Source organism: Onychostruthus taczanowskii, unplaced genomic scaffold, assembly GCF_017590055.1.
Source record: "Onychostruthus taczanowskii isolate IOZ18803 unplaced genomic scaffold, ASM1759005v1 scaffold171, whole genome shotgun sequence".
In the NCBI taxonomy this organism is placed as follows: domain Eukaryota; kingdom Metazoa; phylum Chordata; class Aves; order Passeriformes; family Passeridae; genus Onychostruthus; species Onychostruthus taczanowskii.
In genome coordinates, this window is record NW_024498918.1 from 416,622 (window position 1) to 437,768 (window position 21,147).

The window sequence follows — 21,147 nt, forward strand, 5'->3', positions numbered from 1 at the left end:
TCATCCCTGCAGCATTTGGGGTTTATATTAATTATATCTGTGTTGTCTCTGTGGATGTTCTTGCTCAAGTGAATTTTTAACCTTTTCCAGAAACAGCGTGTCATGATTTACTCGCTGCTACCTACAGCATCCTGTATTTTCACATGGTAGTATGTTCATCACTTACTTAATTTGCATCTAATCAAATATATGTCCTTGTTGATGGATTAGGAGACTCTGTTTTTCCAGCCATATTGCATCTTCACTATGCCTTAGTCTGTATAGCATATGGAATCATGGAATGGTTTGAGTTAGAAAGGCCCTTAAAAGCTCATCTCATTCTGCCTCTGCCATGGGCAGGACACATGGAGCTTCTCCATTTCTAGGGAAAGCACTGTGAGATGAGGTCTGTGTCCTTTGGAAAGGGGACATCATGGGGTGTAGGGCCAGAATAGGCAAGAATCCAGACTGACCAGAAGTGCAAATCCTGCCTGTGCCTTGGTGGTTAATCCCTGTCCTGTTTGTGTTCCAACCTCCAGCAGATTGATGGCGAGGCCTTCCTGCTCCTCAAGCAGAATGACATCGTTAAAATACTCAGCATCAAGCTGGGCCCTGCCCTGAAGATCTACAATGCTATCCTCATGTTCAAGTCTGCAGAAGACAACTGAGAAGAGGCCTTTGGCAGATCCAGGAGGAACTGACAGCTGATCTTCAGCTGTGAGCATTACAACACGCCGGACAGGTGGATTGGGACTCTGATGTATTTTAAGTAGAATTTAGTAAAAATGGTTTGAGGTTATAAAAATCCTGCCACAGTTTGGAATATGAGGCAGCTTCACTTCCAAGAAGAGGATATTATTATATTTTGTAATTGAATTTGGTTTTGATATATCAATCTCTTTTTGAGATCAAGAAGAAACCTCCAGTTCTAAGGGGAATCCAGGGTAGCACTGGTGGAGCTGCAGGAGCAAGAAGAAAGTTTTGAGTAAGACTGGCTTTGTGTCCAGTGATAGTGCCTGAAAGACTGAGTGATCACCAGCGAGATTAATGTGTTCTGTGTAATAAGAGAGGAAAAATATGCACTTCCAAGCAATTCCCCCGTATCCTTCACTGCTGTGACTCAGGAGCTGACCTTTTCAGGACTGATTGTTAAATTCCAGTTTTTCATACTGATCCTGGTTGTTGTGATACCCTTGGCTGCTGGGCTGCTTGTACCCTGGCAGGAAGGGAGCGTGGGCAGAGGGTTTCCATCAGGGATGACTTGCATTGGTTCTGCCAGCAAGCAAAATATCCTCATTCCTGTCACTCCCTGTCAGGTGGGCTTTGGTTAGGCAAAGATCCCATAAGGGCATCTGCTGCTGGAGACAGAGAGATGTGTTTTAGCTGTAATTCTCCCATCAGTGCTTTTGTGCAGCTCCTTCTGTGCCAGGAACACCTGGCAAAATGGCACAATCAGGAGCACTTGGGCATTGGTGTGTGTTTGTTCTTGCCCTCTCCACTGTCAGCCAAATGCTAGGAATAGGAGTTGGAAAGCCAGCAGTGGCCAGAGAGTGTGTGTAAACAGATTTCCAAGAAACAAATGGCTTTTCTTTTGAGCCATCCAAACTGATGAATGTGAAGTGCTTTGGCCTTTGTCCCTTGAGGTGGGCTCAGGTGTGTTCTGCCAGAGAGCTGGAGGGCAGAGCAGCAAGCAGAGCACACAGGGATGTGAGATTGGAGAGGAATCAGGACTTAAACAGCAAAATGAGGGAACAATTACTTCCCAAAAGAGAGCTGCTGTGTGTGGGGAAGGTGTGGAGCCTGGGGCTGTGTTCCTGCACGTGCAGCCTGTGCTCTCCTGGCTGGGAGCACGGGTGGCTCCTGCTCCAGCAGAGCCAGTTTAAGGAGCATGCCCATGGACATCCTGGGGGAGGGTTTCCACATGGGCACTTCCCAAGTTGTCCTCTCCCCATGGAAGCCCTGGCAGATGGGGTGAGTCCTGCTGGGCTCCGTGTGATGTTCCCATTGCTGTTGGCAGCACCAGCTCGTGGCTCTCTCCTTGGCCACTCTCCCTGATGGCTGTTTGGCTGTTCTAGAACCACCTCAGCTCAGGCAGCCCTTGCAGCCCCTCATCCATAGCTGCCAGGCTGAATCCTGTGTGTGGGAACCCGTGGGACACTGGGGGTGTGACCTGGAGCTGCCAAAGGCAGGTTCTGCCCTCAGCCTCTGCCAGGCTGTGTGGGTGTCTCAGGACACTGCATGGTGATGTCATCCATCCACAGGCACCTCAAACTCCCTTGGCATCTCTGCCACCAGCGTGGCTTCCCAGGAGCTGTCAGGAACAGAGTGAACACGCTGTCCATGACTGTGTGGTGACACAAGGAACACACTTGTTCCCCCTTCCTGTGTCACCCACATCCTTTGTCCAACCCTCCTGCTGCTGAGAAGGTTCTTGTGACTTGTCTGAAGCAGAAGGTTCCTTAAAATTGTAAATAGAATCCACACCCCTGAAGCAATTCAGTCCTGGAATAATATTTAGAGCAGTTTGTTTCCATGTATTTTTTATTTTTAATAAGAATTTTGGGAGTTTAAGCCTTCACAGAGAAGACACAGGTTTGGTGGGATATTTAATAGCTGAACCATTAAATATCAGCCAGGCAGCTGTAGGGGAGAAATTTATTGCAGTGTTAAGGACTAGGCAAGGGGTGAATTTAGTTTATTAAAATACATTTTTAGTATGATAACCAGGATATTCACCAAAGAGCCACATTCCTTTATCCTGCTCTGCACATCCAGTGTCAACATTAAGACTTGAATTGTAAGTGGCATGTCCTGTCCTCTGACAGAACTCACCTTCTGGGCAAAGCAAAATTGTTTCTTGACAACTGGAACAGAAGATCCAGAGCTGGGCTGTTTTATTCCTGGCTCTCCACTGACTTGCTAAGTAGTCCTGAGCCCTTCCTTGCCCCTGTTCCCCCCTCTGTGACACCCAGCCTGGTGGGGCAAGTGCAATTTTGCCTTTTTCTTGTTTCAAACAAGCAGGTCCTGCCAGATTTTCTGTTTCACCTCCTTCCTTTGGGAGCCTGATTTGGGGGACAGCAGATTGCCTCTAGCAATAAACCAAAATATAATATTAATTCTATTTCTTTTACTATATATAGGTGGAGGTTGAAGAGAATCAGTTAAACAAGCCATGAGATTCTAGTCAGTGACATTATTCAAACAGAAGAGAAATCTTTAATCCTTGGGGCCTCCGAGCCAGCTGGATCAAAGAGGAAAATGTGTACTTGGAGGTTGTTCAGTGACAGCCAGCACAGTGCTTTCAGCAGGGGGGAAGGAGGAACCTTTTAGGGATGAAAGAAGGAGGAATGTGCTTCTTGTGCCTTTTTTTTGTAATCTGATAATTGTCTTTGTAGAGCAAGCAAGAATGTGCACACATCTATTACCCACTCCTTTCCTAAATATAGCTGTATTCCAATTAAATCCAGCAACTTCACAGGACAAAAAGATTTCCAGTGTCTTCCCTGGACATATTTAAAACTCCCTGATATTTACAATATAGCAAAAAACTAAGCCATCTCATCTTTTAGCCCCATAACTTAGGAATTCATCAGCTGCTGGTGCCATGCCGCTTGTGTCAGGGCATGCTGCTTCCCGCTGTGTCTCAGTGAGTTGTTCCTGCTGCCAGTCCAAACTCTGCTCTGCCCGTTCCCAGTCCTGCTCCAGGCCTGTGGCATGGCCAGGGCTCTGCTGAGGCCTTTGGTTATCTGATGCCTGCCTTGTGTAATTTGAAATGTGCACTTTGAAGCAAAAATCCAAATTGCTCTGTGGGGAGCAAAACTGAAGCTGATTAATGTCACCTGGGGTTGGGAGGATTTTGAGTCTGCTGAATGTCAGCAAGAGCCAGTTGTTGGCCCAACTGAACCCACGAGTCTCTTAGCAATACAGGTATATTCCTTAGAACCAACTCGGAGCTGTGACAAGTTCCCATGGGCCAGCAGAGCAGTTAGGAATTTCCAGTTCCCAAAATCTTATTCCTGGCTGTGTTTTTGTTCCCTTTTTGTTGTTTTTGAAATTCAAAGCAATCAGAATTTTTCTCTTTTCCTCTTCGCCTCGGCTGGAAGTCCTGTTAAATTTTTTCTGTGCCATCACCAACAATCATCCCCGTAATCCAGTAGCAGCAAATTTCAGCTCTGGGTAATGAATCACATTAAAGTTGGACAGGAGCATTTGGCATCGCTGACAGCAAAACTCTGCAGCTGAAGGAAAAGCCCAACACTTGGCCCAGGGATAAGCCAGTTCAGCTGTACAAGATTTCCTGCGTGCTACTTTTATGCCCTACTTAGGGATTTATACCACAGAGAGCTTTAAAGTTTTTGACATCCCCCCCATGATGTGATAAGCCAGCTTATTTTGGAGATTCCTTTTACTTGAACTGGAAGCACGTGCAGGGGAAGAGAGCAGGGCCTCGGCTCAGCCTCAGAAATGTCTGCCTGTTTTAAACCAAATACTTGAGCTTTTCCACACTAGCCATGACCTTGCACTCCACTGATGCTTTCCTCTGGAAATGTGAATAAAATTAATATAAGTTCACAGCTGGTTTGTTTCTTCTGTGTGTGGGGCTGAGCTCAGCAGTGCTCAGGGAGACACGGGGCTGGCTGCCCTGGAGGGCTGGCACCAGGAGGGCTCGGCCATCACATCGTTGTCCTTCCCTTACGCGGCAGTCACAACACAAGGCAGCATCTTCATTTTTATCTCTCTTGTCTGTATCTCTTATCTCTCTACTTGAGCTCTCCTTGATGTGTTCACAGGACAGCACTGGCTGCTGCAGCTGTGCCTGAGTTTCCAATTCCTCACTCTCCTCTGCTGCTTCCAGATTTTGGTCATAGAATCCTGGGATGATTTGGGATGGAAGGGACCTTAAAGACCATCCAGAGATGGAGTAGCTACAGCTTTTCTGGGTAATCTGTGCCAGGGCCTCCCCATCCTCCCAGGGAATAATTCCTTCCCAATATCCCATCTATCCCTGCCCTCTGGCAGTGGGAAGCCATTCCTTGTGTCCTGTCCCTGCAGTCCCTTGTCCCCTGTCTCTGGGGCTCCCAGAGACCCTGTAGGCACTGGAAGGCTTGTGGTTTCCTTTTGAATTCCTTAAGTCCTCGTGATTTCCTATCACAATCCCAGAACTTCATCTTCTTAAAGCAGCTCTCAAAGTTGGGTTTTTAACTAAAGATAGCAAGAACTTGTTCTCAATATGAATGAATCCATGTTAAAACTGCATTTTGGGGTCTGTTTTCCCTTAATGCCTCCCTGAGCTTCACTGTGTGTCCATAACCATGATAATTACCTTACCTTTTCTGCTCTAATCATAATTAGCTGATAAATTGCAAACCATTCTCTAATGTCCCCCAAAATGAGGCATTGAACCTTTCCTCCTGCTCCTCCCCAGGGGTGTCTGGATCCACACCTGCAGCAGGTCACTGATCCAAGGGCAGAGGAGCCAGGGCCACATTGGCAGCTGAGTTTTGCAAACCTTCTGAAACTAAAAATATTGCAGAGTTGGCTCCCAGCCATAATTTCTAAACTATCCCATCTTCGGAGTAAACATTTGCTCTCATTGGTTTTTCCCTTCCAACGTTTTTGCTTCTATTTAAACCGTGGTTTGTTTGCTTTTGTTACCGTGATCGGATTCCCGGTCTGGGGAGCTGGGCTGCTTGGAGCAGGCTCAGGAACATCAAATGCTGCTCTGTACTCTTGTTAGTTCCCTTGGGGCTGTGCTGGGTTTTGTGGCTGTGTCCTTTGCACTTCAGAGATCTGAGTTTCTCCTCAGCAGCAATTTTTTTTCCCCCGCAATTTTGACGGAGAAGTTTGAGCAGAGCAAGGAGCATCAATCACTCAAATGGCTGATTGCATTTGCAGATTATTCTGTTCAGGCAAACATGGAATTTATTTGTCCCAAGTCATATTTCTCCTTTGGCAGGGAAAACCTGTGGTTGATCTTTTTGCCTGCTCAAATTACTCTTTCGGTCCCGACCATGCCCTGTGGGACTGGTTTGTCCCTTGTGCCAAGACCCATCACACGATGCTCAGTGGGGTTTGCAAACCCCCTGGAGGGACTGGGGGAGTCTCTTTATTGGGTAACCTGCTGTGGGTGTACAAGGAGGGGGTACAGACCTCAACTCTCACCTCACACTGTCTGGATCCTGCACCACCCTGGTTTCCACAAAAAACCTCACCTGACAACCTAAAATTCTCAAATCCTACAACTTTCTCAGGAGCAGGAACTGTAAAGATAAACCACTGCACTCCCCTGACAGGCCAACCCAGTGGGAAAAAGGATGTGGGGATGGATGGAGAGGAAACCTGCTGTCTCCATCCTGCACTCTGCAGCTGATGGGCAAATTCCAGCTTCAGGAGAAAAAGAGAGTGCTGGAGTGTTCAAGAGAGCTGTGCCCAGCCACCTGCAGAAGTGCCAGACCTTTCCCAAATGCCACTCCACTATTTATTGACTTTGCCTGTCACTTCCCCTAATATTTTCTTCTCCTTGCCACCATGTACAGCCTCAGCTTATTAATTGCCCCATGACACTTTCTCCTCTCTACATTATTCACCATCCAGACACTTCTAATGTAAGCAAGATATTTTTTGGAGTCAGGTGCATTTGCTGCTGGAACATTTCCAGCTGTTTCTTCAATAAATGTGCTGAAGGCCTTTGCAGAAGGGTATCAGTGCCAGAGCCCCCAGAGATGCTGTTTTCCCCCAGGAAATCCCACCCATTCCCATCCTAGACCAGGGCACCAGTGACTTCAATTGTTTGCTTTGTTCTCAGAAAAAGGGCTTCACCATCACTCAACCTAGTGCCCTCACGTGTCATCAGCAGTGGGTCTTTTTGGGCCATAGAATGGCTTTTTTGCAGCAATGCTGGTTGAAGGAGCTTTTTAAACCAGAGTGTTGTCTACGTCCCTTTCAGCACTTGACTCAAATTCCCCAGGTATTCAGAAATGCTTCCAAAAGGTTGTTCCAAACTGAGGTGGGGTTTGGGGTCATGGCTGTGCTGGAATCCAGCAGCTCTGTGGATCATGGTTGCCAAAACACCTCCACGATGTACACCCTCCTAAAAACCCTCCTAAAACTCGAGAGGGGATTTTCCGCTCCGGGCTGAGGTGCCTGGAGCCCGCGGCTCTGGGGTTTGTTATCCCTGGCAGGACCGGAGCAGGGGAGGCTGTGCTATGTCTCTGCTACTCAAAGTGGGACCACACAGCTATTCAATGAGTCTCCAGATGGTTTTCACAATGTCTTGAACTCATCTCTCTCATGGGTGGAATTGAAAAAGGCCAGAGAAGAGGCTCAGATATAAATTTCCCCATTCCCTAACATGGGGAAGCATGTGCTGCTGGTTGATGGCTGGGGAAGGTCTTGCTCTTCATTTCAGAAGAAACACAACAGTTGAAATGTTGATTTTTGGTTTTTTCCACACAAACAGGTATTTTCCTCCCCCTTGTGCTTTGCCAGCACACCACATGCTGAAGGAATTTACCAGATTAAGTCTTCAGAGCCCAGTAGCACGATCTCCCTTTTTCTCCTTGGGTTTTTTTTCCTCTCTCTGGCTGTCCCTGTGGGATTTCCCTGCCCTGTGATGCTTCTCACCAATCAATTCTTCATGCAATCAGTTAATTCTGCCACTATCCCACCATCAATCCCCTTCCTCTTCATGAATGCTGCACACATGTGTGAGTCCACGGCCATCCCCTTCTCTTTACCACCATCCCTCCTTCCCAACACCATCCACTCCCCAAATGCCCCTAACCCTGTGTCCCTCCCAGGGCTGGTGGGATGAGCACCAGAGGATGGGGTGTCCCTTGGGCCTGGCAGGGTAAAGGCAGATCCACGGATTTCCCTCCAGGTCCTCCAAATCCTGTCACAAAACAGCAGGAAGACGCTCTTGGGCAGCAGCAGTGCAGCTCCAGCAGCCTCCTCAGCCTCCCCTGCTCCCACCGAGCCCGGCTGCAGACCCTTGCCGTGGCAGAAAGCCCAGGGTAAACCAGGGCAGCAGCGCTGGATCCACCCAGCCCAGCTGCAGGCAGGAGCCTGACTGTGCACCCAGCCAGAGCCAGGCCGGGGTGACACAAAGCGAGCAGGGGAGAGGCTCCAGCAACGCCACGGGATTCTGTTGGGATCCCTGTGCCCCCACGGTGCCCCCCAGCTGGAGATCAGGCTGGGCTGGAAGCAGAAAGGAGCCTGTGAGCTCAGAGGAGCAGTGCTGGTGGCTGCAGCAGGAGCTGCACTGTTCATCTCGTGGCAGCAACAAGTCTCCAGCAAAGGCAGCTCTGAGAAGGCTTTCACCAGGGATGGGAGGCCCCTATCCCACTCTCCATAAATCAGCCAGAAGGGTTTCTGTGTCTTCCTTGCTGCTTTCCTTGTTTCCCAGGATTTTGCAAAATTCTGGGCTGAGCAGCCTATTTGGAAGGAAACTGCCCTAAACAACCCCTGAAAGAGGCAGTTGATAAAGGAACCGTTTACATTTCAAATAAATAAAACATTTTTGGCTTTGGATCAAAACCAAGTTGTGTTCAGTATTACCAGTTTCAGTGAGTCATTTCTTTTTATACCCAGGCAGTTTCTCTTATAAAATGTGCATGAGGACTCACTGTAAACAGGGCAGGAAGCAGACTGTGGGGTTTTTTTACTATTGCACAAGGTTTTCCCAGGACAGAGCCACCAAAGCTTTTCTCTTGCCTTGAAGCTGGTGCTTGTTTATGTGTGTTTACAAGCAAATTCCATTAAGAACCAAGAGTGATGCTGTGGATGGCTCTATTGTATGTTAGCACTGTATTTCCAGCTGGATGTTGCAAGTAACTCTGTATCCACTACAAATAGAAAACCTTTATAAACTTGAATTGGAGCTTCTGATTGTGGAGCCAAGGAACTTTCTTACAGGCAGAATAAAAACACAGGGTTTGCCCCTGTAAGCTGCAAAGGGAAGGAGTGGACTTGAGCACATACCCCTGTCCACCTGGGAGCACTAAGAGCTGGTGGTGATAAACAGGAGGAGAATAATATGTTAATGTTCCCCAAAAACCAATATCCAGCCCAGGTGGAGATTTGCCATGGCTCAACCATGAGCTTTAGCTCTCACCCACACTCGAGAGGTGCTTAATAGTATCAAAGACATCAGGGGTTCACAGTCTTCGTGGTGAAGTGATGGAGGTCAGTGCTGCAGCCCAGGTACTCCTCAGGAGCATTCTGTCAGCCATGTGAGATGGATGTGATCTTCTGCATGAGCTTTCCCAGTGGGAAGAGATGGTCATATATGTTTAAGTCCTTCAGATTGTTAGAAAGCAGGTAACTCATCTTTGAAGAGGAATATGAAGTATTAAAGTGAATTCTCCAAGTGCTGTTTGATCTTATAGCCTAGAAAGCATCCAAAAGAGGCTACGAGGGTGCTGAAGGATCAGGAGGGACCACAAGAGGAGCAGCTGAGAGCTGAGCTCTGTGTGTTCAGCTGGAGCAGAGGAGACTGAGCCCAGACCTCCCTGGGGTCTGCAGCTCCTCCCGAGGGCAGCTCCCATCTCTGCTCTGGGACAGGGACAGCAGCCAGGGCACGGCTGGAGCTGGGCCAGGGCAGCTCAGGCTGGAGATCAGGGCAAGGTTCTTCCCCCAGAGGTGCTGGCACTGCCCAGGCTCCCCAGGGAATGGGCACGGCCCCGAGGCTGCCAGAGCTCCAGGGATGCCCAGGGTGGGGTTGGGGGGAGGTCTGGGCAGGGCAGGGGTTGGACTGGATGATCCCTGTGGGTCCCTTCCAGCTCAGGACATTCTGGGATTCCATGACCTTCCAGGGTGCTCAGCCAGAGCAGTAGCATCTGCATCCCTTAACAAGATGTGCCTGGTCAAGATCATCCACAACATCTCCTGAAACAAGATTTAAAATAGAAGACCTCCCCTTCAAAGAGTCAGCTTTGTTTAGCAGTAAAATTGATTAATTGGAAGGGATAAAGAAAACAAAGTCTGCTGTTGATCCCATGGGGTCAGGCTCACTGTAGAGATGCCCTGCGAGCACCGGGTGCTTCCCCTCCCTGCTCCACGGTGCTGCCCTTTGCTGTGGACCCTGAGGGACCATCCTGCTGCCTGGTTTGAGAGAGAGGAGCATCACCAGAAGGGTGCAGGGACTGCAGTAGCTACCACGAGGAGTGTCAGCTGCTCAGCACGAGGGCAAACGAGGACAGGAGCTCCAGCCTGAGCCTGCTCCTGCTGCGCGAGTGCTGCCGGCTCTCATCCCTGCTCCCTGGCACGCAAAGGAGAGCTGGGAATGGGATAGGACAGCTTTGATGGGATCTGGTGTGGTCCAGAGACACACTGGGCGCTGTCAAAAGTGCCAGTGGCATCAGCCTTCACAAAGCTGAACATCTTGTCTGATACCTCAGCTCTGGTGCTGGACACAGGAGGAATCATCATCTGATGAAATTAAGGAATCCCCTTCTCCTTATGCAGCTCTTTTGGGATCAGATGTGTGGAAATGCTGACTTTCTCCCTTAACTCTCAGAAGAGCCCAGGGGACGGCTGATTTTCAGTTGGCTGAGGTCAGGCGTGGTGAATTTCCTCAGACAGGATGTATGGAATGCTTTCCTTAGTATTTATTGTGTGTTTTATTATAATAACACAGCAAGATTTTTCTCCTCTCTCTTTCCTCATGCCTGCCTGCCTGCCCAGGCCCTGAGCATGATTAACCTAGAAAAGCTCCTTGCAATGTTCAGCAAATGCTGGATAACTTTAGGAAAGCATCAACTGGGAAGCATCCCCAGCTGAAGGGGTGCAGAGGTGAGGTGTGGTGGGGCTCTGCCCTCACAGGACAAGAGGATCCCTTAATTCACTGCTGCTCAGGCAGCTCAGTTAAATCCATAGATGGAAAAATTCAGTAGTTGTATGTGAAATCCTGAAATAGTCCCAAAAGAGTGAAAAAACCACACCCTGATATTCCTACAGGAGCTCAAATTCATCAGGACTCATAAAATCACCACTTGGGCTGTGGCAGAGTGTTAACTATTTTCTTGCCTATTACAGCCATGTGTGTAATTTCTCCAGTCCCCGTTAATAGGGTTAGCAAAGTGTTCTCCCAGTTGGCACCTCCTTTTTTCCCCTGGATTTCATCCAGACACAGTCACTTGGAGACTGGATCCTAGTCTTCTATTTAACATAGTGTCAAAAATCATTGCTCATCAGATGATCCCTTCTCCCTGGGCCACTGATGCTAAAAGAGTTTGCACTGTTGTGTTGGGAGAAATCCAGGATTTGTGAGTTGGTTTGTTTTCCTTTTCTCCAGAAAATCACCCCAAATTTCATATAATCTCTAAGAAGATTAAGCAGCATTTTGACAGCTGAGCTCCCTCTTGGTTCAGGATTCCCAGGAACTGCTTCTCTCTGGGTGAGATCCAAGGCCAGGGCTGTTCTTCAGTTGCTGTTTAATTAGTTTCTAAGTTCTTCTAGTGCCAGAGTAGATTTACATAAATTAAGTGCAATAATCTCTATAAGCACTTCTGTAAGGAATAGACCTTTGGAAGGCCCCATGGCACAGATTCTGCCCCCCTCCCTTTAGAGGATGTCTCCTCTCCTCCTTATTTCTTCCCTCTTTTTATCCCGTTTTTATATCCAACTCCTTTTTTTCTTGCTCTGTCTGGTTCAGGATCTCCAGCCAAACACCCCATGGCACGAGGGCTGGGAATAGATAGGGCGAGTGGGCTTGGGCCCTTTGGACAGCTCGGACCTCTCGGGGTAGCTCTGCCACCACCCATCTGTGCTGAGTTCAATCACGAGCCTCTCTGGAAAGGAAAAAATGCTGCTTTTGTTTTCTCTGCAGTCCCCAGAGAGGCTCTAATGCCTGAGCTTGACTCCTTGACAGTCTTCAGCTGCTAATCACACCCAAAAGTGCCTGCAAACATAACCAGTGGTAAATGCACAGATCTAATCACACCAGGGAACGGGAGAGGTGCCATTTAGCAGCTCTAGAAAAGAATCTGTTTTCTTCAGACTAACGGTCCTTGGGGAGCGATAGCACATGTAATATTCAGTGGGATATGGAAAGCAAGACAGAAGGAGCCAGAAATACCTCCAGGAAAAATCTCCTTGATGGAGATGGTGAAGCTGAAGAGGATCAGAGGGCTGGAAAGCCTCAGCCAGAGCCACCGTGTCTTGAGACCTTCACTAACTCACTCCAGCTCGTGCTTAGAGTAGGAGAAACCCACAGCCCTTCCCCACCACATGATGGTGTTTTGCACATCAGGAGGGTTCCCAAATCCTGGAATCTCTGCTGGGAGCAGGAGAGGATGGAGGGGAGTGGGCACACGGGGCAGGTTGTGCATGTTGCCCCTCTGCTCTCTGGAGGAGCCTAGCACAGCCCTAAGCTCATTACAGCATTTCCATAATATTACAGCATGGACATCATTATTACAGGATTTTCCCAGTCTGTAATTGAAAACTTACTGGGAGAAAAAGTGTCAGGTTCCCTAAATGAAAGTTATCCCTTTTGCTCCCAAAAATCCCCAGTTTCTTGTTACTTCCACTCATTCCCTCATGGGTCCCTTTGCTGTGTCTGCTCTCTTGCTCAGTTCTTAGGTGTCCATAAAATGTCTTCATTTCTGCATTCAGCATGGCTTAATCCTCTCCAGAGGGATTATGAAGAGCATTGTTCATGGTTGGTGCTGCCTCTGCAGCGGGGGCAGTCGGCTCTGACCGTCCTGGCTGCAGCGACTCGCTGCCATTGCGGATGCAGAGTATGGATTGGGATGGGCTGTAGGAGGCTTGGTGTTTCCAAGGTAAAACTTCTGAGTGGTAACTGGTGTCATTTCCCCTCCTGAATTCCATCCAGCATCCAGCCTCCTCAGCTCTGCTCCGTACTGTCAGTGAGTGCTTTCCAGAGACCTCTTGGACAGGAGGGGTGAAAACTCACCCAGTGCCAAGGAACTCTGGCCAAGGGCTTTGAAGGTTGCTGTGGTTCAGGGGCGAGAAGCAGTCTTGCTCTGGAAAGGGCTGGGCTGTTTAATTGCAAACAGCATTACTGGCTTTGCTTATAAATGCCTGTGTGCTCCGCCACCCCCTCCAAACCTGTTCTGAGTGAGCTCACAGCGCTTGCTTGCATGGTCTAGAGTGGCAGCTTTGGATGTTTGTCCCCAAGAGACAAAGCCCAGGATGGGGCAGGGAAAGGCCGAGCCATCCTGTGTCCTTGCCGGGCTCCTTTGAGCGAGTTGGGCCCAAAGCCCACACAGGCAGCGCTGCAGGGAAGGCGCATTGGCTTCGCTCAATGTGGGGTTGATTAAGCACCAGGAGGAGCCAGGGGCTTCGGGGTGGGGCTGTGTGTGTGTCTCTGTGTGTCTCTGTGTGTGTGTTCACGGTGCAAACCGCTCTGCTTGCCAGTGGTAATAGCTGCCATATGGAGCACGGCGCGGAGGATGCTCGGCCGGCAGTGGGCACAGCCTGGTTCTCAGGATCAGTTCAATCTGCAGAATGTTCTTTGTGAGCCCATTTCCCTGCAGAGCGGCCGTCTGGGGGATGTTCACACACTGGGGTGTTGCCAAGTGTTGGGAAATGAAACCTCCTGACACTGCTGATTATGAGCCCCATCCCCAGCCCAGGGCGCTGCTGGGGACACCAGGATGTCTCTTGCGCATCTTTTGGGGTGTTTGCAGCACAGGTCTGATGAAAAATGGATGAGGGACCTGGGAAAGGGGCTCAGCCTGGAGACTCGGGGGGACCTTGTGGCTCTGCACAGCTCCTGACAAGAGGGGACAGCTGGGGGGCTCGGGCTGTGCTCCAGGGAACAGGGACAGGAGGAGAGGGAACGGCCTCAGGCTGGGCCAGGGCAGGCTCAGGGTGGATCCTACAAAATAGTTCTTCACTGAAAGGGTGATCCAGCCCTGGCACAGGCTGACCAGAGCAGTGGTGGCTTCCCCATCCCTGGAAGGGTTTAAGAGATGTGTAGATGTATCACTGGGGACACGGTCAATGGTAGCCTTGGCAGTGGTGGGGAATGGTTGGACTCGATGATCTCAGAGGGTTTTTCCAACCTGAACAATTCTGAGATTCCCCTGCGTTAAGCCATCTCTCCAGATGACAGAATCCTAGAATGATTTGTCTTGGAAGAGACCATAAAGCCCATCCCATTCCATCCCTGTGCTATAGGCAGGGAGTTCCACTAGACCAAGTCTGATTCAACCTGGCCTTGAACCCTTCCAGGGATGGGGCAGTCACAACTTCTCTGGGCAACCTGTGCCAGGGTCTCGCTACCCTCAGAGGGAAGGATTCCTTCCCAATGTTCCACCTATCCCTGCCCTCTGGCAGTGGGAAGTCATTCTCCCTTGTCTTGTGCCTCCAGGCCCTTGTCCAAAGTCTCTCTTCAGCTCTCCTGGAACCCCTTTAGGCCCTGTAAGGGATTCTCAAGTCTTCCTGGACCCTTCCTGTCCACCCTCAGTTCTCCCAGCCTGGCTGGGGATCCTGCCCAGCACCACAAGGGAGATCCCAACTCCCCATCTTGCCTGTTTCCAAAATCTCTGCACACCCACACAAGGAAAGACCTCACAGTGTCAGCTCCAGAACTGTCCTGCCTTATCCCCAAGCTCATCCCTGTCCCCAGAGCCTCTGCCTCAGGCAGTTTCTCCTGGCTGAGCTCCAGCTGGCAGTTCCATTTATCTGGCTGCATTAAGTGCCTGGCAGGTTGCATTATTCTTTAAGTACGTGAGGCTTTTCCAAACCTCATCTTCTCCCAGTAGTTCCTGCAGGCTGACATTGGGGAAATCTTGCAGCATCCCAGCACCCCAGGTTCCCAGTTACCTTCCCCATCCAGTAGCCACTGGTGTGGGGTGACTCCTATATCCTGCTTTTTTCTGATAAGTAAGGAAAAATGGGGCTACAGCTTAACCATTTGGGCTTTTAAAAGTTTCCAGTCAGCTGTGGTTCTATTTTCATCTAGAAAATAAGGTATATATATATATATATATATAATGTACCTATATATATATAATATATAGCTATAGTTATTTCAACTGAGATCAAAGTACAGTCCCTCACTTAATCTGGGGGATGGGGGGGTGCAATTAAAAATTATCTATTCTGCCAATAATAACTAAACAAGTGCTTTTACTAACCAGGGCAACACCCTTTCTGATTAGCATCAGCAGGACCCAGGGATGACAAGCAAGATGTTGCAGTATCCTGCATTAATGGTTCAGTATCTTGCTCTGGGATTTCTGGGATAAAAACCTGAGATTTCCCAAGGATTTATTACAGGCTGAGGGGAGGGAATGGAAACTGGAATTTTTATATCCCAGAACCCATAGGGCATTAGCAAAAGGAGGTATGACCTGCACCATGTACCTTCTGGGAGCCACAGCCAAATCCAGTCTGCTGTCAGCTCCTGCTGCTTGGAAATGGGGAACCCTGGCCCCCAGCTCATTGTTCTCCATCCCCTCTGGCTCTGTTCCCAGTCTATTCCACCCCTGGTTCCAGTGCTCAGCATCCAGCCCCACTCACAGCCCGAGTGGGACCCTCCCCAGCACCACCCTGGGGTAGGGGAGATGCCTCCAACTTTTCTGCATGGCAGGAGAGGACACCAAAGGCACCAAACCGCTGCCTCATCCATGCCCTGCCTCGGCCTCTCTCCCCCTCTCCCAGTTTGCATCATGGAAAATGATGTCCACGGGGTGCAGCCAAGGCTGCTGGCTCAGCTCCACGTGCCCGGGGCCAGCTGAGACACAAACACAAGCTCCAATTCTGTCCTGGGAGGGGGAATTTGTCCCCTCCCTCCCCGATCCTGCATCTCTTCCCCTCTTCTGGAATAGCTACAGCTGCTCAGGAAACACCAGGGAAAGCCAGTAGAAGAAACTGCGGTTTCCCTCCTTCCTTCTTATCCACCAGCCAGAACCAATTAAACTCACAGGAGCTCAGCTCTTCCCTCCTTCCCTTTTAATTTCAGACCCTCTGGTAAGAGGAGACATGATAAAATGTAAGATTAAATGTCTAATGCCTGGGATTTGGGATTACTAGGGCCAGGCTGGATGGCTGGAGGTAGAAGGATGTGTCTGGTTACAGGGAGGTATTGGGCTGGTGGTGCTTCTTCTCATCTTATCTCTCATTTATGGCATTGAAAGGGCAGGAAAGTGTGAAACCCCTGCACAGATCCAGCCCAGAGCTGTTCCAAAGGGAAAGGCTTTGCTCCATGATGCTCAGTTGTGGGAAAGGCTTTGCTCCATGATGCTCAGTTGTGGCTTTGGGAGGGGATTTCTGCTCAGGGGTGGGGGGGTGAGGTCCAAAACCCCCCAATGGCAGCTGGGTGGGGATCTGTGGGGCCAAGTCTCTTGGGCTGGTAGGTAACATCATCTGATAACGCCTGTCATAAACCAAACATGCATCACCCTTCCTCCCATCTGCTCTTCTCTCCATATGGGAGAGTTTCAAGCTTTGATGGCTGGAAAGATGCTGCTGATTTATTCATGGCCACTTCCCACCCATTAGCGTTAATAGCTCTTCTTACTCTGCCTATGGAGCCTCTCAGTGACCTGGGAAGGTCAAGCACAGTGAGATGCTGCAGCCCAAATAATTTCCTGGAAATCACTGGTGTGGCGTGTTCCCATCCTCAACATCTGAGCTTTCCAGCAGGGAAGGAGAAGGATGCCTGCAAATGTCCCCTCTCCATTTCTTCTTCCTCTTGACCTTCTCACTTTGGAGAAGAAATCGCAAAGATGAAATTGTGGAAGCTCTCCACAGCCTTCCTCCCAGCTGCTCCTGGCTGCACTATATGGCTCTGCTCCAGCTTGCTTTGGGTAGGAAAGTGCCCTCTGGGTGGAAATGTGTCCTTTGGATGAATCCCAGCCCTATATAAGCCCCATGGCTTTTGATGAGGTTGCCACATCTCAACCACTGAGAAGCCAAGGGGTTTCCAGGACCTTCCCAGGGGAGAGAAAATAATTGGCCCAAGACAAATCCTGTGTCTGAGCTGATCAGAGAGAAATGAGTTCCTCGAGAGTTGCTGCTTAATGCCTGGATGTTCCTGCCTTTTGGGTCCCACAGCTCCAAACCCATCGGGTTAATTTTGTCAATATCACCCCAAACACAACCAGGGTGCAGCTCCAGCCCTGCTTCTAGGCTGGTGTCCCTGGGGAGCAGGGGAGGAAGGATTTGTGGGGGTCGTGCTGGTGTTCTGGTGTTCTAGGGCTGAGATCCCCTAAAGCCTCGGGGCTGCCCTGCTGTGAGGTGTGGGGGAGCATTCTGCATCCTCCTATGCTCCAGAAAGTGGGAGAAGCTCTGGTGTGCAGTGGCTCCATGTCTGTGAGGTGGTGTGGGTGGGGGGATGCAAATCTGTCAAGGAAAGGGCTGCAGAGGATGAGTTTGTATCCTGGGGTGAAACAGAATATTCCAAACAGGAAAGCTTTGTGGCTGAGATTGGGCTCATCTCCCTTTCCAGGGGATGTTGCCCAAATCCTCTCCACTCCTGAGGTCTCAGCTCCCTGGATGCTCTTTGAAACAGGGACATGGATAAATGCAATAAGTTCCAGAGATGCTGAGATGCAGCGGATGGGCTGACGAGCAGATAAATGTGTTAGTGCTGAGGCACTGCACAGGCTCCTCCTGCTCCTGTCTGACCTCCGTAGCCAACTTTAAAGCACAAGAAAAGGCTGTGGATATTGCACTGGTAATTTTTTTATTCTGCTTTGGGTTTAGTTTTTTTTGCTTTACTAATCCTTTAGCAGCTTGGTAGCAGAACCAGAGCCTTCTCTAAGGCTGCTGGAAGACCTGGTGCTCAGGCACAGCAAGAGACACCATTTCAGAGAGGATATTTGCTGTATTTTGGCAACACTGGGCTCAGGTATCTGAATTGCCAATAACAGCCATTTAACGTCCTGAGCCAAGATGTGTCCTCAGCCTGTGAATCGAGGCAGACAAAAGGGCATTTTTGTCTTATAGGTGCTCAAGTACCCGAGTCATGCAGTTTTCCTTGTGTGATGGACTGGGGATGCTCAGCTCCTGCACCACCAAAGCAGATATTGAAGTGTTTTGGGAAGGGGCTTTTGGTACAGGATGGTTCCATGTCCCACTGTGGGAACAAGGAGCAGAGACACTTCCAGAACCTGTGGTTTCATGTCTCCTTCAGGGCACAGCACCTTCCCCCTGAAAGCTGCTAATGAAGGCCTGGTGCTAATGAGGGTGTGATTTAATGAGGGAGGGAAAAAGGAATGGGAGGGTTTTCAGATGTGGATCTTGGCATGGATCAGGGATGGATGGAAGACAATGCTTCCCTGGTGTGCATCATCCCTTCAGAGCAACAATGCCTTGAGGGCTTCTGCAGTGCAGATGTCATCCCGTCGACCACGTTTGTTAGCTGACGATGAAGCTCTTTCCCCTCAACTGCAGTGCGCCCCTTCTGAACTTCTCTTGAGCTCCTGCAGTGATAAGTTCAGCAATTTGATTAAACAGGGTATAAAACGCATTTCCCTTGGTGACTGTTCAAATTTGGCCCTGATGGGTTCATTGGATTCCCATGGGATTTCTCCTGTAGGATGAGACATCAGGAAGATCCCTCAACCTCTGCCCCAAGCCACCAGGGTTTCACACAGTCGCTGCCAGTGAGAGCCCAGCCTGTCTCAAATCTTTCCTTGCCTGCTCTGGCAAAGCAAGAAAGGGTTGAAAATCCAAATTTCCTCCCCCCCCGAGGCATGTGGAGCTGGAAATATTATGGCTCTTTTTGAAATGAAAAGGCAATCTCAGAATATTGCATTTCTGTAAAATATCCCAGCTTTAGCTGAAGAACTTCAGCTTTTATTTCTCTTACTTCGACATTAGCAAGCACTAATGCTTAGTAATTTAGAAGATAACTGAAATGACAAACCAAAACACTTTGATGCAAGAAACTCTCAGAAAGCTGGTGAAGAAATAGAAGGATGAGCCTCTGGTGCATTTTGGAATAATGCTTAGAGACAGTCCACCCTTCCCATCAGGATGTGGATCTTGATCCTTTGTGTGACCAAGAAAAGCAAGTGATGACCAGATGCAGCTACTCCAGAGCAAAAGCCCCTCTTCTGAATGCTTCTGGCTGCTTAAAATTCATTCTGGGTGCACTCACCCCAGCCTGAGCCACCCACTGGGTGCTGGGTATGTGTACACAAGATCGAGCGCCTTCCCTGCAGCTCTCTGCTCACGGTGTGTGTTAGAGACACAGGGTGACATTAAACACACTTTAGTGCAGGTCTCCTCCTCAGCCTGTGCTAACACTGCACGGTCCAAGTAGAAATGCAATGGCCCGGTAGTTCCTGGCAAGTGCTGCCCCCAGGTCTGCAGCCTCTCGCTTCCTGCTCCTCCTCCTCCTTTTCCTCCTCCTCTTGCTCTTCTTCTCCCCAAGTGGCTGCTAGAGCATCAGGAATGTAAATGCAGCAGGCAATGTCATCTTCCCAAATATTTTCAGTCAAGCATGGCTGTGTTTCTGTGGACTTTCAGTTGCATAAAACTTCACAGAGCTGTGCTTTGGCTTGAAGTGGTCGACTTGATGTTCCCTTCAACTGGAAAACATTTGGGTTTGGTTGTTTGGAAAGAGGAATTCATTACACAGAGCTCTGCACCCGTGAGCCCGGTCAGGCAAGGAAGGATTGCTTTACGTGGCAGTGGAAGACAGATCTGTAAATCAGATCCCATCTTATGTCCACTGCCTAGAAAATTAAACACAGCACCACAGGATGCGTCCAATACTGGAAAAGTTTGCAAAACACTTTCATAAATCCCTGGGAGGAGAAGAGACATTTAACTTACAGCTTTGGAGACATATTAAATCTCACTTATTTTGTACATTCTATTAACTTGCATTAATATGTGAAAATATGCAGCTTTTCTTCTACATGGAGATGGATGACATTTCCAGAACTCAACTCTTTAGGCTTTTCCAAGTTTTTATTGAAAAGCTGGAGATAATTACTTTTCCAGGGACATACAGATAATGACTTCACATTTACAGAGTGTGATAAATTACAGGGCTGTTTGTATTTACAGTTGTTTCATTTACCCCAGTAATGGGGCCACCTCTGATGCAGCCTATGGAGCTATTAGCCCACGGGACCAGGAATCTGGTTCTGTGGTTATTTCCAGGCATTGTACAAAAATCATCTCTCTGAAAGTGACTTTGGGAAGGTGCTGGCTCACCCTTCTGCTCCTAATGCCTTGCCCAAATCTGCTTCTCTGCCTGCCCTGGCTCCAGTGGATGGGGGACTGTTTTTCCCCCTGAGCCCTGTGGCAGCCTTGTGAATGCTGGGGAAGCTGCTGCAGCATCTTCTGCTGGATGGAAGCTGGATAGAAGCTCTGGTACCCTACAACCATCAGCTGCCAGCAGCCCAGGAGGAATGGTGGTCTGACTCCTCAGGCAGAAATCACTTCCAGGCCCCACATCCACCTCTCCCAGCACGAGGAGACCGTGACCATGGGCCAAGGAGCCACAGAGAGCATATCTCTGCTCCATACCTTGGTTCCCCTGTCACTAGGTAAGGTGGGTATGTCTGCTTCATGCTTTGTCCTTCACAGCTGACCTCTCCAGCCCCATCCCAGCCCCACTGCTCTGACTCTCCTTCCCCGAGGCAGAGAGCAGAGGAGCCCCAGCACTCAGGATACACATCCCTCGGCCAGAGGGGATCTCACTGCTGAGCACTCTCTGCTGCCCAAAATACCTCTCCAGGCCATGACCCCTCTTTAGCAGGCTGCATTCTCTGCCTGTCACCTCCAGCACAGGTCAACAGCTGCCTCTGCCAGGTCAGAGCCATCATGGAGGCTCCTCTTTCCCCTCTCTGTAATGGGGGAGGCTCCTCAGCCCCGCGAGCGTGCCAAATCCTGCTCCAACAGCTGTATGTTCTCCAGCATGAGTCATCCCCATCCCGAGCTTTCAGCCTCTCCATAACAACATTCCTTCTCTCTGCTCTCAGATCCTGGCTGTGATCACTCCCTGCCTGGTCCTCCTTCCTCCATCCACATGGTCCCTCCTGCCCAGATTCAGTCTCCAGCTGAAGCAGCAGAGAGCAGAGAGGGCTTTGCCAGGATTACCAGAGCTGAGCTCTTCCTGCCCTGCACAATCCAACTTTAACCCCAGGGAACCACAGGCAGCTTCCCTCTCCCCCAGTCCTGTCTCCAGCATCTCTCCCCACATTAACAGTTGGCTCCTGGGGAGACCAGCGCACT

The 21,147-nt window shown here is 49.5% G+C and overlaps 1 protein-coding gene across 4 annotated transcripts in view; it reads left to right on the plus strand.

The window, feature by feature from the left end:
- Positions 1 to 4,549, plus strand: part of LOC121333593 (lethal(3)malignant brain tumor-like protein 1) — a 41,377-nt gene extending 36,828 nt beyond the window's left edge. For all 4 annotated transcript variants that reach the window (XM_041400101.1, XM_041400102.1, XM_041400103.1 and 1 more), the window contains one exon: positions 519 to 4,549. In XM_041400101.1, the coding sequence (XP_041256035.1) occupies positions 519 to 647 (129 nt within the window). In that variant the 3' untranslated portion in view covers positions 648 to 4,549. The remainder of the gene's footprint in view (positions 1 to 518) is intronic.
- Positions 4,550 to 21,147: the final 16,598 nt, after the last annotated feature.